We start from the raw sequence: 13,382 nt of genomic DNA, 5'->3' as shown, positions 1-13,382 counted from the left end.
GGCAGGTCCCCAAAGAGGCTCCCGCAGGACAAATCGCCACGTGCGGCCCAGCAGCTTGGACTAGCGGAGTGTTGCCATATGGGAATGTGGGCCCATTGTTGCCAGATCTGCTAATCTTCCAAGAAAAGAAAACAAAAATCTGGAATTTTATGTGAAATTTTCTGATTTTTAAATGCTGGAGACTGACTTGTTTAAAAACACTCAACAAGCCAAGCATTGTGCAAGCCCTCCAAAAATGGCCAGGCGTCAGATGCACCCCCGGCAGGGCTACGCATGGCACAACTCCGTAGGGCATCATTAACCTCAGGATCCACAGCTCACACAGAGGCCGGGCCCTCCCAGTTGTAACCTCTGCCTTATATTTTGTCTCTGCCAGGTCCTTTGATGGTTCTGGTGAAGTGTGAGTGGTGGCGAGTGTGGGGGAGGGACCTTTCCTTCTCTTGCACAAGGAAATGATTAGAAAAAAAAGAAAAGGTCTTAGAATGCAGCTGGTGGGGATGGGGTGGGGAGGGAGGAGAAGAGACAGCAGGGGGAGGAACCCAGAGGGATTGGTGTCGCTCAGGGATCAGAAGGAGGTGAGAGAGTAATGCCGGGGCTGAGTCCCCCACAGGAAGGAAACTAAGTTATTCTGAGGCTTAGTGGCCAGACCTGGAAATAGACTCCCTGGTGAGTTGGAGGCAAAGGCTGACAACACTGGTGTTTCAGAGGCATCTTGGAGTGGATCAAGGACGTTATCCTGTGTGACCGTCACACAGGCTTGAGAAGCAAGGCTATGACTCTAGTTTAGAGGCTCAGAGAGGTTGAATTGCTGGCCCAAAGTCGAACCAGGTCTAAGTGACTCTAGGTCTTGCTCTCTCTGCTGAGGGGCAGGCTGGAACATTCTAGAGAGAAAGTATCATTGCCTTGTTCTTGCTTCATCCAAGACCTCTCCTTCATCCTCAGGCATTTCTCAGCAGATCCCTCCTGGCAGTTCAAATCTGGGCTTTGATTATGAGTCTTAAGCTCCAACCATCCTCAAGCCCCCTGAACTGGGGTCCACGTGTCCCTCTCACCACACCTCTCTCCAGCCCTGCCCTGAGGCCATCAGAAAAGGGTATTGACTGACCAGTGAACTGACTGACTGACTCACTGATTAGGTGAAGAATCAGCTGGTAAATTCTAGTCAGTTTGGCTCAGTGGATAGAGCGTCAGCCTGCGGACTAAAGAGTCCCAGGTTTTATTTCGGTCAAGGGCACATGCCCAGGTGGTGGGCTCAATCCCCAGTAGGGGATGTGCAGGAGGCAGCCAATCAGTGATACTCTCTCATCATTGATGTTTCTATCTCTTTCCCTATCCCTTCCTCTCTGAAATCAATATATATATACACACACAAAAGAAGAAGAAGAATCAGCTGGTAGAATGACAGGCTGTCCCCGTACAACCACCTTTGACAATTCGGGAAGTCAGGCCAGAAGAAGAAATGGCTCCATGGGGATTATTTTTGCGTTTGTTCTAAGGCCATTGTTATAGCCACCATCTTGTGGTTGCTGGAGTCAGACAGATCTGGGTTCCAGTCCAGGCTTTTCCTTTACCAGCCCAGGGACCCTGGATAAGTCACCTCCCCTCTCTGTGCCTCAGTTTCCTCATCTGTATTATGGAGTCACAGCAGCCACCTGAGAGGATTGCTAGGAGGACGGGTGAGTGTGCCCAGCTCAGTCTGCCACACAGTGTTGCTCGACTATGGTAGCTCTTAGGACAAGCTCCCCCATCTGAGCCACTTGCTGTGGAGGGTGAGGGATCCTGACCAGGACTGGGTAAGAATCATGACCCAACAGTGCAGGATTTGTGGGTGGAAACAGCAAGGCAAGAAACTTGGGGATAGAGATTCAAAGAATTTGTGGGTACACACTCTGTTGATGGTTTCCCTTGAAAAGCGGATCGGTTTTTCAGGAAGTCCCTATAATAAGCAATCAAGGCATTTGCTTGGTCTGGCCAGTCAGGGAAGAGTAAGAAGGAAAAATGCTCATAAAAACAGTGGAATATCAAAATCCAGTTAACGTGGACATTAAGGTAGGTTTCGGGCTTTTAGTGTCCCAGCTGAATGTGGGGTGGAAGTGTCCTGGTGGACCCTGTCTGCACTGGGAAGTGGGGGTAATCATCCCTGTGTTGGGGATGAAGAGGCCAATGGGTGCCTCGTCCAAGGCCATGTGACAGGATTGCAGCTGGAGGAGTCAAACCTGGGCAGTTGCCTCCCAAGACAGTGAGTGTGCTGGAGGGAAGGGGTCAGGCCCTCGGGTCTTATGGTTGACTGGGCGAGGATGAGAAGGAGAGACAATCCAGAGGTGGAGTTAACTTGGAGGAGTCAGGTGTGCATGGAAGGGAATGGGATCAGTTTGGCCTTGTGGTCTCACAGGGCTTGAAGTTTACTGGGAGACGGGAGGGCAGTGGTGTTCAGTGGGGCCTGTGATGTGCCAGGCCCGGGCCAGGCGCCCTAGACGCCTTATCTCCTTGGAGTAGATGTTGTGTCCTCACTCTACAGATGAAGAAATAGGCTCAGGAAAATGGAGGGTCTCACTCAGGCTCACGCAGCAGGTCAGTGGTGGTGGGGAGGGCTGGGGTTCAGACCCGGGTCTGAGGACTTGGAAACCAGCCATCTGCCTGGGAGTTGCTCTTGGCGGCTGGAAGGTGATGGAAAAAGCAGGCCCCTGAGTCTTTCCAGCAAAGAGCAGGTGGGGAAGGCGGCCCTCCCTCTCAGACAGCTCTCTGAAACCTTGGCCCTCACTACTCCGGAAGCAGCTGGTGAGAGGAAAGATAATTCCTGCCCCTGGACGGGGTAGCTAGGGGCAGACCCTCTGCCTTGTGACCTACCTCCGGAGTCTGACTGAACTGGTAAACAAGGTCTCAGGGCGACTGTCTGACCAGCTTGCCGGGCAGCTGCAGGCAGGTGGCCAAGCGACACCCCAAGTGGACAAGTCTCCTGAAAGGCTAGCCAGACAGTGACTTGCCAGCAGATGGACACGAGTGGGCCTGTGTGAATGACCAGCCACACAACCCACTGACAGGCGCAGACCCCTTGCCTGCTAGCTCTGGAGCTGAGGGCTCCAGCTCTTGGAACCACCTGACCTTCCTGGGGCCCCCAAACTTGTTTGCCTACCTGGAGAGAAAGGGGCTGGGAGTTTTTACTGGGGTCTGGCTCCCTGCTTTTCCCTTCATTCCTACAGGCCACCTGGCCCAGCCCAGGTTCACTCCCCCAACTGCCCCTCTCCTGTCAAGCCTGGCCCCTGACAGTCTTCAGGGGAGGGGAAGGGCCCCAAGGATGTCACAGGAGAAGGACACACAGCCCTGGACTCAGGACCCTCCTCCTGAGGGGAGCTCTGATCTCCGCCAGGGAGTTGGACTGTTTGCTGCCGGTCCCTCCGGAGGGGCCTCAGCCCACAGGAAGGGCTCAGAGGGAACGGACAACCTGCCAGACCAGCCCCACTTAGTGGCCAACTGACCACCGAATACACTGACCCATGGTCTCAGAACCCAGGGGGTCGGCCAGTGCTTCCCTCTTCTGCTCGGAGGCTCAGGCTGTGGAATGGGCCACAGGGAGGTGGACGGTTCTGAGCTGGTCCACTGACCTCCTGTCTCTCTCCCTCATCTATCCCTTGGGTTTCTTTCAGAGCTGGGCCTCCAGGTCAGTGACTTCTGCCTGCCCAGCCTCGGCTCCAGCCCATCACCTGCCCAGCCTGGCCCCTTGGCACTGCTGTCTTCCAGGTGCCTGGCTAGGTTTGCTTGGGCTGGTGCACTGTGCTTCTTCCCCTCATCAAACCTGTACAAGGAGCACCGAGCGATGGTGAGATTAACACCTGAGCTTGAGTCCCTGCACCAGTGTCACCCAGCAGAGCTAGTTACCGCTGAGCGCCGGTGCCCTCCTGAGAAGCACAGAGACAGTGAAAGCACCGAAGGCACTGATTGTGGAGAGCCTGCACGAGCAGGGAGAGCATGTGGCGCAGTCCCTGCACTAATGGCTCACCGGTCTCTGCTGGTGAGAGCCCTGGGGCTTGGAAATGGCCCCGCGATATCCTCTGGGAGAGATTGTTAGGAGCCCTTCAGCGAGCTTTGCAGTTTCCCTCGCTGCCCTTCACTAAGCCAACCCCCCATCTCCTCCCTGTCAGGTGTCACTTTTGTTTCAATATCTCCTGTTTCCTCTGAGTGTTGATGCCCCAAGAAGGCACTCCTCCCCAGCCACACACACTTTCATTTCCTCCGTCAAGCGCCTCTAGCTATTTGAGTGGACAATTCTCCAGAGAAGATGTACAGACGGCCAGCAAGCACATGAAAAGATGCTCAACATCGGTAGCCCTTGGGGGAATGCAAATCAAAACCACATGAGATATCACTTCACACCCACAAGGATGCTATCATCAAAAAGACAGCTAATAAGTACTGACAAGAATGCGGAGAAATTGAAGTCGTCATACACTGTTGGCAGGATGAAATGGTGCAGCCACTCGGGAAAACAGTTTGATAGTTCCTCAGAAAGTTAAACATAGAGTTACCATATGACCCAGGAATCCCACTCCTGGCTATATACCCAGGAGAACTGAAAACATATGTCTAAGTAAAAATCTGTACATGAATGTTCAGAGTACCTAAAACAATTCAGATGTCCATCAACAGATGACTGAATAAACAAAATGTGATCTGTGCATACAATGGAATATTATTCAGCCATCAAAAGGAATGAAGTACGGATGTATGCTATAACATGCAAGAACCTCGAAAGCTGTGCTAAGTGAAAGAAGCCAGTCACAAAAGACCACGTAGTATATTATTTCATGGATATGAAGGTATATGAAATACCTGGAATAGGCAAACCCAGAGAGCCAGAAATTAGATTAGTGGTTGCCCCTAATGGAGGATGGAGAAATGGGGAGTGACTGCTAATGGGTATGGGATTTCTTAGTGGGGTGATGGAAACCCCACTGGAATTAGTGGTGATGGTATCTAACTTTCTGACTATACCAAAGACCACTGAATTGTGTACTTTAAAGGGCTGTATGTTATGGCATGTGAATTATATCTCAATTTTAAAAAATGTCCTCAGGCTCCCAGGTTCCTAGCCTGAGGAGCGCAAACCTCCTGCTGGGCAGTTCCCGGCCTCTGGAGTCCCCTCCCCGAGCTTGCCTTCAGGCCTGGCGGAGGTGTCCTCATATCAGTTTCCAGGCTCCAGAAGGAGCCTGTTGAATGAGAGGAAACTCCTGCAGGTTGAGAAGCAATGAAACAATGGAGGAGGCCCCCGCAGGAAGCGGAGCCCCAGGGGCAGGAAGGCCAAGGAGGCCTGGGCTGCCAGAAGGTACGGGGGTTTCCATCTAAGCCAGGGGTGGAGTGTCCCAAGGCCGGACCTCTGGTTCCTCGTTGCGATTAAACCTCAGGAGACCCTAGGACAGTGGTTCTCAACCTTGGCTGCACATGAGAATCACCTGGGAATCTTTTTAAAATCCTGATTTCTGGGCCTCATCCTCCGGAAATTCTGTTTCTTTGTTACTAATGTTATGGCCTCACCCCATAACGAAGAAACAGAATTTCCGGAGGATGAGGCCCAGAAATCAGGATTTTAAAAAGATTCCCAGGTGATTCTAATGTGCAGCCAAGGTTGAGAACCACTGTCCTAGGAGATGCCTCTAAGGGGTTCCCCTTCCTCTCAAGACAGTGAGTGGGGTATTGACATGATTGCCGTGGCTGCCATGGGAGAAAACGGACATGTGTGATGGGGCCTGTGTCCCGTTCTACCGCCTCTCTGCCTCCTGAGTCATCACACCACTTGGGGCCTCAGTTTGCGGGGGGGGGGAGTATGTTAAATAGGATGGCCTCTGAGGGCCCTCTCTGTGCCAATCAACAACATGGGTTGATACATGATTTGGGGATTGGGCTGGTGCGCTCTGTGATGACATGCGGGGTACTCTCCTATGGAGGTGTTGGTATTTATTCCAAACTGCCCCCCAGGATAAGTCTTTATGCCCTGACTATGCACCTAGCCAGGCCCCTGCACCTGGCCCAAGACATCTGATCCTAGAGCCTAGGCCAAGCCAGACAGACCCAGACACAGACTCTGTCTCCCGGAGCACCAGTATGTCACTGCTTAGGCCCAAGGCGGGCTGAGACTGTGCGTCCCCACCACTGGGGCCACTGCTCGAAGGTTGTGTCGTGGTGAGCAGCGTCTCCCTAGAAGGCAAGTTTATGCTAGGAATGGAACGAAGGTGTGAAATAGGTGGTCCCAGTCAGGACCTGGCCAAAGTGGGCACATGGAGTACACACCCTCTAGCACCTGGGACTCAGGAGTCTGAAGGTGCTTTGACTCTCAGATCCTAACCAACCTCTGAAATACCGTGGACTACCTGAGTCAGGGCCATTCTCTGGGATCCCATCTTCACTCTGACCCTCTGGCTGCCTGTCCCACAGGGCCAGTGGGTATGGAGCCCCAGATGCCAGACAAGGACACCAAGGCCATGATGGGCACAGAAGACGCACCTGGAGACAAAGCCAGCCCAGACTCTCAGGACTTGCGGCCAAGTGTGTTCCACAGCATCAAGGTACTTCTCAGGGCCTGGCGGCGGCAGGGCCAGCCAAACCTGGCAGAGAAATCTCTGCCACTTACCGGCTGTGTAACACCAAGCAAGTTGCTGCCTTCCTGAGCCTCAGTTTCCTCATCTGTAGAATGGGTGGCTGTGAGAATCAAAGGGATGATCTATGAAAGCTCTTAGCTTGGGTTGGGGCACAGGAAAGATGCCCAGCACAAGTTCTCCCCTTCCAGAAACGAAAAGGGGCTGCTCTGTGATGATAGGAGACCAGTTTCTCTACCCTTCATTTCCCTAGAGTGGAAGAGAAGGGCCCCAGGGATCCTGAACCTGTGTGGCACAGGCAGCCTCAATATTCAAGCACCCATTGGTACCTACAGGGTGCCAGGCCCTGTGCCAAGTGCTGTCTCCACATGATCTCATTTAGTTCTCACAGAAACACTGGGGACGGGGGGGGGGAGGTGGGGAGAAACATGGCCCTTGTTGTACACAGGGACACCAGACTCAAAAGAACAGAGTGAATGTTATTAAGCTTTGGCATAAAAACTCTAGTTTTTAATTCTCTGAGGCTAGGGTTTTTTTCCTCTTAGGAATCCTGCCATTTTTTTAGGAAGCAGGAGGGGATGTTTGAGGTGGGGCTGGGTAGAGCTGGGTGAGCAGCTTGGGGATTTGGTGGGTACAGGCTGTCTCCCAGGGGAGCTCTGGGGGGAGGTGGGTGGGGGTTGGAGAAGGACCTGGGGTAGCTTCCAGGAGGAAGGGGAGGGGGGTGGTCCGGTCCAGCTCCAGGAGCTCTGAGGATCAGAGGGGCCTCTCACCAGTCTAGGCCCATGAAGACCCTACCCTCAGTCACGTGGGTTACTTGAGACCCCAGACCCCTGAGGGTACCCTGACAGCCTTTCATTTGTGCGAGAAGCTATGGCTACTCCAATAACTCTCTCTCTCTCTCTCTCTCCCTCCCTCTCCCCATCTCTCCTGTTCTTGACTCGCCCTTCCTCTCTCCTCCTGGGTGTATGTCTCCCTGACTGTTTCCCCATCTCGATTCCTCGCTCCTCTCATGGCCTTACTCTCCCTCTTTCCCCAACTCCATCTCTGTCTCCCCACGCCGTTACCTCCCCACTGCCTCCCTGTCCCTCTGCCCACTGCATGGCTGCGGCCCCTCCCTCCCTCCGGCAGTTCTTCGTCCTGTGCCACAGTCTGCTGCAGCTGGCACAGCTCATGATCTCCGGCTACCTCAAGAGCTCCATCTCAACGGTGGAGAAACGCTTTGGCCTCTCCAGCCAGACCTCGGGGCTGCTGGCTGCCTTCAATGAGGTACTGGCCCTGCCCCAGCCACAGGGGTGGGTGGGAGGTAGACTCCCACTCCCACCAACCCCCATCCTCCTCTCTCCCTAACTAGTCCAACATACATCCTTCCCCTCCCAGTACCTGCAGGCTACCCCATCACAGCTGCCCCCCAAATCCTCCTTAGAGATTCCTGTGTTGTCTTGGCCAACAAAGGGACAAGCCACGTGTTAGGACAAGGCCTAATGAGAAGACCTCCCCCACCCTGTACAGTCACGGTATTGGCAATTCTGCCCTTGGGGGCCCTTTCGTGGGGGTATTTTAGAGCTAGCCACTGTCCCCATACCCACCCCCTCTCCCTTTCACTCTCCTTCCCTTTCAGGCACCTGGCTATTGCCTGTCCCAGGAAGGGATCAGAGGAAGTCATTTCAATGAGAGTGAGAGAGGGTTACATTAGGTCAGAGGCAGGACTTTGGAACCTGGGGTGGTTGGGCGAGGTTGATACCAGAGCAGGATGTATTGTCCTCAGAGATGTCCAGCGATCCAGGGCCTCTGCCTCTGGGGCCAACAGTCAGGGAGGAGGAGATAAACTGCTTTGTATGGATTTGGAGATCAGAGTCCAGCGGTGCCAGCCGCTTCCACACCAGATGTCAGGAGAAGGCCACTGTCCAGAAGTCACTCTCTTTCTTCCCCAGCCCTGGCAGATTCCTGCGAAATCCTCTCCCCACTGGGTGATGTGTCACATTCCTCCCAAACCAAATTTTGCCAGCCCCACAGCGTTCCCAGATGTCCCTTACACCCCACCTCCAGGCCTCAGGGGAGGGCAAGAGAAAGTCATTGTCTAGCTCAGGGACCGCGGTCAAGCCACTGTCTCTGGGCCTCCGTGTCCCATCTAAACAATGGAGAGTGGCTGTCCTTCTGCTGTACGTGGTGGGAAGGGCACCAGGTGCTAGACGGTTGGTGACAGACCAGGCCTGGGTTCAGCTCGGTGCTTGGGTTCTGGCTGGCAAAGAATTCAGAGCCAAGACTCCAACTATAAGAGAACGTTTATTTGGTAAATCACAGAGGTAGAAAGGTAATTCCTAGGAGAAATGGTCCTAGGAAACAAGTTATAAAGGAAGGGGCCTTGGAGCTTGGGAGTGAGGAAACGAATGGTAACTGGCCTGTGGGGGAGAGGGAAAGGAAGAAGGAGAGGGAGAGGGAGAGGGAGAGGGAGAGGGAGAGGGAGAGGGAGAGGGAGAGGGAGAGGGAGAGGGAGAGGGAGAGGGAGAGGGAGAGGGAGAGGGAGAGAAGGGAAAGAGTAAGGGAGTGCTCCTGGGAGGGAGACTGGGCTGGGTGCTCCAGCCTAAGATTTAAGGGTGGAGATTTTAGGGGAGGTCTGGGGGGAAAGCTCAATAGAATACTCAGCAGCTTTCCAGGTGTCCTTCCAGGATCTAGTCTCCACTAATTGTTTGGCGCCGGGGAGTGCGGGTGGCAGGGGCGGGGGGAGGGGGGGTGTCATTATCCAATGCAGCTGGTCCAGAGGGCAGCCATGGGGTTTTGCTACTTTTCTGGTTCTGGAGCTGAAATACAACTGAGACCTTGATGTTATCTCTAGTGAGGAAAGGTGAGGGGGTCCAAACCATATGACCTTCTCCAAACATCTGGTGGGGGAGCAGCTGGCACGGCTGGACTCTCTGATCTCCAAATCCACACAAAGCAGTTTATCCAAATCCACCCTGCAATTGTCCTTCGCTGGGCTTTCCACCTGGTGACCTTCTGTACGTGGCCCATTGTCCTTGCTCTGCTCATGTCCGTCTAACTGCCTTCCGCACCTCTCAGGGTCAGTCCTCCTCCCAGCGCTCTGCTGATACGGCCCCACTCCACCAACAAGGAGCCTGGGGCTCGGGGCTCGGCCCTCACCCACGGTCAGCAGCCAGGAAGCAGTGGAGTGGGATCCACACCTCAGAGGCTGACAGAGGAGCCCGCTTTTCACTTTCAAGCTCTCGTCCCCTCCAGTGCCCATACCCCAGGATTTTGATTCCCAGCCTTAGTCATCTGGGTTCAGACTTTCGTTATTCGTTTCTCTCATTCATGACATCTCAGAAATCAAAACCCCTTTCCTTGACTGCCCCCTTCATACTCTAATACGGCAGTGATTTCCAACCTTTTCATTTCAAGGCACTCAAAGTAAAATTCTGGGGCACACCTGTTGGACATCGCTGTTATATGGGATCCAACCCATGCTCCAGAATGGAATTGAACTTCTAACCTTGTCCACTCTGCCCTCATTTCTCTCCCCTAATGGGGTAATGGGGCCTTTCCTAGGAGGACCCAGAATCTGATTCTTATGTAGTCTACTAGTCCATTATACAGATAGGAACACTGAGGTTGGCAATAGAGGCACGGATGGTGTAGACCTCAGCTCTGGGTTCTACTCCACACTAATGGGTCCCCTCATCCTTCTGCAGGTGGGGAACACAACCCTGATTGTGTTTGTGAGCTATTTTGGCAGCAGGGTACACCGACCCCGACTGATCGGCTGTGGGGCTATCCTTGTGGCCCTGGCAGGCCTGCTCATGACCCTCCCACACTTCATCTCGGAGCCATACCACTACGACCGCACCAGCCCCGGTAAGAGCGGGAGGGCTGGGCAGGAGGTGGACATGAGGAGCAGCATTACAGTGCACCAGGGCCCATCCCCAGGCCTTCATTCAGGCCTTGCTCCCCAGGACACTTCCCCACCCCACCCCCACTGCCTCCCTCATCCCAGCTTGGTCCTGGGGAGTGGGGTAGGGTGCAGTCCTGGGGCAAGGCTCTCTGGGCCACTCTTGGTGAGGGCCTGTTTGTATGTCACTGCTTCTTTTGAGGCAAATATACACCACAGTCTACTGTGGGGCCTGGCCGTAGTAGGTCCTCAGGCAATGTCTGTGGAATAATAACAGTATCACACACCACTTACTATGCACTAGACCAGGGGTGGGCAAACTTTTTGACTCGAGGGCCACAATGGGTTTTTAAACTGGACCGGAGGGCCGGGACAAAAGCATGGATGGAGTGTTTGTGTGAACTAATATAAATTCAAAGTAAACATCATTACATAAAAGGGTACGGTCTTTTTTTTTTTTTTTTTTAGTTTTATTCATTTCAAACGGACCGGATCCAGCCCGCGGGTCGTAGTTTGCCCACGGCTGCACTAGACACTGTTCTTAGCACTTCTCATGTATTCATGCATTTAATCTTCACAAGAAGCCAAGATGCTGATGAAAGAAAGAATGAATGAGGGAAGAAACAAACTGAAAGATGAAAGATGGACGCCTGTCCCTTAGAGAACAACCCAAGCAGCCTTAGCATTTGCTCATTCCTTCTTTCTCCCATCCACCCGTTTACCCATCCACCCACCACCCACCACCCACCACTCCGCATTTTACAATGCTCTGAGCGGGTGCTATCATCCTATTTTACAAGCAAGGGAACTGAAGCTCAGGGAGGGAGGGACTTCCTCAAGGCGCACAGCTACCAGAGCTATGACACACCCAGGTAACCTGTCCCTAGAACCCTTGCTCTGAATTACTGAATTATTCTGGTTCTAAATTCTGCATTTCTGTAGAACTTCCATAGTAGGAGACCTTTGAAAAATGAGGAAATGGAGGCTCAGAGGGCTGAAAGGGTCACAGTCTTCATCCAGGGCAGCCTCGATGTGTTGTAGGTGACAGGACGGCACCGGGTGTTAGACTGGTGGGGTCAGACCAGACCTGGGTTTAGCGACCTCGGTACTTGGGTTCTGGCTAGGAAAGAATTCAGAGCCAAGACCAAAGCTATAAGAGAACATTTATTTGATAAATCACAGAGGTAGAAGAAGTAATTCCTAGAAGAAATGGGCTTAGGAAATAAGTTATGGAGGTAAAGGAAGGGCCCTTGGAGCTTGGGAGTGAGGAAGCTAATGGTAACACATGGTGGGGGAGGGGGGGCAGGCGGGCGGTGAGGGGGGACTGAGAGGAGGAAAGGAAAAGGCATAGGCATGCTCCCCGGACGGAGAGCTGCACTGCGTCCTCCTTCCTAAGGGTTTAAGGGTGGAGAATTTATGGGAGGTCCCAGGGGAAGATCTTTTGTTAAAAAAAAAAAATACACACACACACACACACACTAGAGGCCCAGTGCATGGATTCGTGCACTGGTGGGGTCTCTTGGCCTGGCTTGTGGGGACTTGGTGAAATTGGCTCTCCGACATCCCCTGAGGGGTCCCAGATTGTGAGAGGGTGCAGGCCAGGCTGAGGGACCCCACTGGTGCATGCATCTGGGCCTCTAGTATGCATATAAGATCTTTGATTAATCTCTTCCCGCCCTCCCCCCACCCCCCTTCCCTCTGAGATTCATCAGTCTCTTTCATGTCTCCATGCCTGTGCATTGAGCATCTGCCCCCTGGTGGTCAGTGTGTATCATAGTTACCGATCAAAAGGTCTAATGGTCAAACAGTTGCTTAGGCTTTTATATATATAGATATTTTATTGATTTCAGAGAGGAAGGGAGAGGGAGGGAGAGATAGAAATATCAATGATGAGAGAGAATCATGGATTGGTTGCCTCCTGCATGGCCCCACATTGGGGATCGAGCCTGCAACCCAGGCATGTGCCTGACTGGGAATCGAACCAGAACCTCCTGGTTGATAGGTTGATGCTCAGCCACTGCCATACCAGCTGGACTACAGTCTTTCCTATCAGGCCCTTTCCAAAAAAGTGTTTGATGACTTAATATTGAGGCTTGCCCTTGCTCTTGAAGGGGTCACAGTCAGGTCAGGAAAATGAGAAGCAGTAGGTGGTTGGTCAAGGCAGGCTGGAGCCAGCAAAGCCCCACTGGAGAACAGAGTATTAGTTTCAGGAGTTTGGGGAGTGGATTAGCTCACTGAGGCTGCCCAGACAAACTACCCCAGCTGGGCGGCTCAAACAACAGAAGTTCTCTCCCATATCCGGAGGCTGGAAGTCCAGGATGAAGGTGTCAGCAGGGCTGGTTTCTCCTGAGGCCTCTCCTTGGCTCCTCCCTGTGTCCTCTGGTGGCTGACCCTGCCTGGGTGTCTGTGTCCCAATCTCCTCTTATCACAGTGGTTCTCAACCTTGGCTGCACATTAGAATCACCTGGGAATCTTTTTTAAATCCTGATTTCTGGGCTTCATCCTCTGGAAATTCTGTTTCTTTGTTATGGGGTTGGGGCCACAACATTAGTAACAAAGAAACAGAATTTCCGGAGGATGAGGCCCAGAAATCAGGATTTTAAAAAGATTCCCAGGTGATTCTAATGTGCAGCCAAGGTTGAGAACCACTGTCTTATCAGGACACTAATTGCGAGGGGAAGATCTTAATAGAACATTCAGCAGCTTTCCAGGTGTGTCCTTTCAGGGTCCAGTCTCCACTGATTGATTGGTCAGCACCAAGGCTGCTAGGGGTCATTATCCAATGCAGCTGGTCCTGCGGGCAGCCATGGAGTCGCTGGTCTAGTTTAGTTTCTTTTCTGGGCCCGGAGCTGAAATACAACTGAGGCCGAGGTGTTAACTCTAGGGAGGAAAGGTGAGGGGGTCCAAACCTC

At 53.0% G+C, this 13,382-nt stretch overlaps 1 protein-coding gene across 1 annotated transcript in view; it reads left to right on the top strand.

The window, feature by feature from the left end:
- SLCO2B1 (solute carrier organic anion transporter family member 2B1) overlaps nt 1-13,382 on the top strand; it is a 59,555-nt gene that overhangs the window by 7,058 nt on the left and 39,115 nt on the right. Inside the window, exons 2-4 of the mRNA XM_059708434.1 lie at nt 6,427-6,557; nt 7,716-7,853; nt 10,274-10,436. Of these exons, the coding sequence (XP_059564417.1) occupies nt 6,427-6,557; nt 7,716-7,853; nt 10,274-10,436 (432 nt within the window). The remainder of the gene's footprint in view (nt 1-6,426; nt 6,558-7,715; nt 7,854-10,273; nt 10,437-13,382) is intronic.

This window comes from Myotis daubentonii, chromosome 9, assembly GCF_963259705.1.
Source record: "Myotis daubentonii chromosome 9, mMyoDau2.1, whole genome shotgun sequence".
Lineage (NCBI taxonomy): Eukaryota > Metazoa > Chordata > Mammalia > Chiroptera > Vespertilionidae > Myotis > Myotis daubentonii.
The sequence above is the reverse complement of the archived record's forward strand: the minus strand, read 5'-3'. Positions and strand labels throughout refer to the sequence as shown.